Here is a 3,487-nt window from a genome sequence, read left to right on the forward strand (position 1 = left end):
CTCCCAGTAACCCCAGTGCTCCCAATAGCTCCCTGGCTAATGCCCACAGTGCTCCCATTAACCCCTCCCCCAAGTTTTTGGCCCAGAGCTCCCCCAGCCCCTCTACACCAGTGCTTCCAGTATTCCCAGTAACTCCCAGCAGCTCCTGCCCTGCTCCCCCCAACCCAGTTGTGCCCAGTATGCTGCACCCTGTGTTGCAGCACCCCAAGCCCGGGCCTCCCCCACTGCCACCCATCCCAGTAGCCTCCCAGTGACTCCCGCTGCTGCGTTACCCTCTCCCGGGCCGGGGCTGCCARGAGGATTCCCGGCTCCCGCGTGCCTGGTGCCGCGCGACCCGGCCGAGGACGGGGCCCGGCTGCTCGCGGGGGCGGCGCCGGGGGGCCGAGACGCTCCTGGGGCGGCCGTGGATCCCGGCACGGCCGCGAGCCCCCCGGGGGGCGGCAGGCCGGAGGGAGAGGCGCCGGGGCGGTGAACGTTCACCACATAAAGCCCCTCCTCGCACTGTGAAATCGCGTAGTTTCCCAAGAAAGGCGAGTTTCAGCAGAACGGGGCAGGGGCAGGATCTCACCCGCGAGCCCTCGGGGCTGTCCCTCCGTCGGGCCGGGGGCCCGGGCTGGGCCGGGGGAGCCCCTCGGCGCAGGACACCGGGCCGGCTGCCGCGACGGAGGAGCCAGCCCGACACTGCTGCCGCCAGGAATTACCGTGGGTGGCCGCACGCCGCCTCCCTCGTCCCCTCTTCCGCGTGCGAGCCGGGGCGGAGAGGGAAAGGGAGGCGGCGGGAGAAACGGGCCTGGACGGACGATCCAAAAATGGGGAGTTTAGGGCTCTGCACCACCCTCCCGTCACCCCGCAAGCCCCCCTGGACAGCCCCAGCAGTGACTGCTGAAGGGAAAAAAACAAAGTAAATTGAAAATTCCCCATTTGTTTTATTCTAATAGTAAAACAGACAGAGGACCCACTGTACAGAAAGCAAGGACCCAGCGCTCCCAAGCCCTGCAGCCCAGCGCCGCCTCCGCGCTCCCCTCCCCAGAACCAGGGCCCTCACCCCCCCCCCCCCCCCCCAGATTAATTCGCACCCCGGCGGCGAGGGGGCAGAAGAGGCCGCCAGCCCGGGCCCTCGCGCCCGCACCCGGCGCCTCCCTGCTCGCGCGAGGCCTCGGGAGGGCCGAGCCGGCGGCTCCCCGGCCGCCCTCCCGCGGGAAGGGGTCTCGCCTGCCCCGGCCGGGTGGGGGGAAGATGGGGAAAGGGCGAAGGAAAGGAAGGCTGTGACTGCTTACGCTTGTTGCATACACATGCAGACTTTTGTTTGTTTTGTTTCCTTTTTAAAATGACCAAATTACTGTGAAATCACAACTGGCACAGGCAGCCGTACGAGGTAACTATGGTTCAGTGGTGCTTTCTCGGTGTCTCCCAGCGCAGCTCAGCCTTGCCTATTTCTGTATCTGAAATATAAAAAGCCGCAAGTTGATGTTCTTGGCTGCCAGCAGTTTGTTACATTCCACGGAGTCTATGATGGGGAGCGGCATGTAATCCGTCTCATTGTTCTCATTGGTAAAGACAAAGTGATAGATCACGGGGTTGATCTTGACGTCGTCGTAAGGCCCCTCGAGCAGCAGGAAGGAGCACTCCATGGGGGAGTTGATCTTGCTTTTGAGGATGAGCTGGAAGGAGAGGGTGCGCTTGCAGGACAGGTTKGGGTTGCGCTCCGAGTCGTTGACCCGCGCCTTCAGCACCCAGGTCTGGTTGAGCACGGTGAGCCGCGGCGTCTCGTAGTACAGCCGGGTGATGAAGTCRTCCGTTCGGTAGGGCCGGAACTGGACCTCTGCAACACGAGAAGAGGGAGGGGAGAGAGGCAGGCAGTCAGCGCGGGCGGGCGGCAGCGGCACGGCCAGGCGCCGGTTACCTGTGGCTGCCGCCGCGGCGCGGCGCTTCCTTGGGATGGTGCAGGGAGGGATGGGGGCGGCCGCGCAAAGCCAGTTAGTGTCGGGAGGAACCGGGCTTCTCGGGGAGGACCTGGGGCACTTTAACATTTAAACAACAACACTTTATAGGTGAAGCGTTTCGAGATCGGGAGGGAAAGGAGGGAAGGGGGGGAAAAAGGGGGCGGGGAGGAAAGAAATAAAAAACATAGTTAATCACATCAGCAGAAAACACGAGCGTTTGCGCACACCAGCTGCCCCCCGGCCCGGACCACCAGTCCGGGGAAGGATGGAGCAGCCCCTTCCGCAGAGCGCCGAGGGCCCCTCGCCCGCCCGTCGCGGACTCCCAACCCCGCTGCGCAACCGGTCTCGGCCCTCGCGGGCTCTCCGCCGCCCGGCCGCCTAGTCCTCTCCTCGCTCCTGCCAAATTCCACCCCCAGCGGCTTTCTGGGGGACACGAGCCACGGAGACGCCTCGTTAGCGTAAAAACTTCCGCTGAATAACTTCAAATTTGATGCTGAAAGTAAAATGGTAAAGGAAGATCAGCTCACAGTGCGTGGCTGCTAGCGACTGCATACGATTAAACCTAATTAGTCGGTTGTCTCGGCAGGTCTGGCAGATGCAGATGAGCTACGTGAATTCAGTTACAAAACACGCTATCAAGAAAACTACGAYGGCAGCGCCCTGCCACCGGCTGCAGAAATGCTTCATCGCCTCACGGACGCTACACGGCGAGGAGAAGAGGTGCTACAAGGTGCAACGAACCGGGCGGTCCGGGAAGCGCCGCCGCCGCGCAGGGCCAGCCGTGCCCGCGGGAGGTCCGGAGAGCGTGGGGGCAGGAGAACACACAGACAGGATACGGTTCAGATAACAACGCACAGTTTATTGGCATTATGCATACAAATCCGTGAACAAGGTAGTAAGGCACAGTTACGCGTCACCACAGTGCAAAAAAAAAATAAATAAAAAATAAATAAAAATCAGAACAGGGCATGGGAAATACAGGCCTTGAGGTAGTAAAAAGGTACAGAGGCTCCTGTGTTTAGATACATAAAGACGAATAACAATACATTGGATAGAGACGTTTCCAAGTTCAGTTTTGCAAATGCACCGTCAAATTTAAGAACAAGCCAAACCTTTCAAGGCACAGTCCACTGTCAGTCCATTAAACCCCTTTCCAGGAGGGTCCAGGGTGCAACGGGTTTTCCAAATCTAGTACCTTTGAATAAACACACTGTTCACCGCTTTAAGTCTCTGCTGTACAAACTGTGGCATCTCAGAGTGCAACTACAAGTACCATGAACCTTTAGGTGCATTTCACACAGATTTACACGTTCTTCAGCGCTTCCAGAAGAGAGTTAGGAGAGCACGGCTGGCAAAACCTGGACAGAGGAGGCGATCGGTTATTCAAGCTACACAACGCGGGCATCGCAAAGCTTCGGTGCGCACCACCCTGCCACTACCGCGTCTTACGGGAGGGGCCGAGTCCAGCCGCGAGCCTCGGGCTCGACGGGGATCGCCGCGGAGGCGTCCCGCCTCGCCTCCCGGCGCCTGCCCTGCCCCGGCCC

At 60.6% G+C, this 3,487-nt stretch overlaps 1 protein-coding gene across 1 annotated transcript in view; it reads right to left on the minus strand.

Annotated features, from left to right (window-relative positions):
- Positions 1 to 902: 902 nt before the first annotated feature.
- ZFTRAF1 (zinc finger TRAF-type and ring finger containing 1) overlaps positions 903 to 3,487 on the minus strand; it is a 6,062-nt gene continuing 3,477 nt past the window's right edge. The window contains exon 3 of the mRNA XM_085321000.1: positions 903 to 1,822. Coding sequence (XP_085177126.1) covers positions 1,431 to 1,822 — 392 coding nt within the window. The 3' untranslated portion in view covers positions 903 to 1,430. The remainder of the gene's footprint in view (positions 1,823 to 3,487) is intronic.

Source organism: Rhea americana, unplaced genomic scaffold (assembly GCF_003343005.1).
Source record: "Rhea americana isolate MKP2758 unplaced genomic scaffold, rheAme1 scaffold_673, whole genome shotgun sequence".
NCBI lineage: Eukaryota > Metazoa > Chordata > Aves > Rheiformes > Rheidae > Rhea > Rhea americana.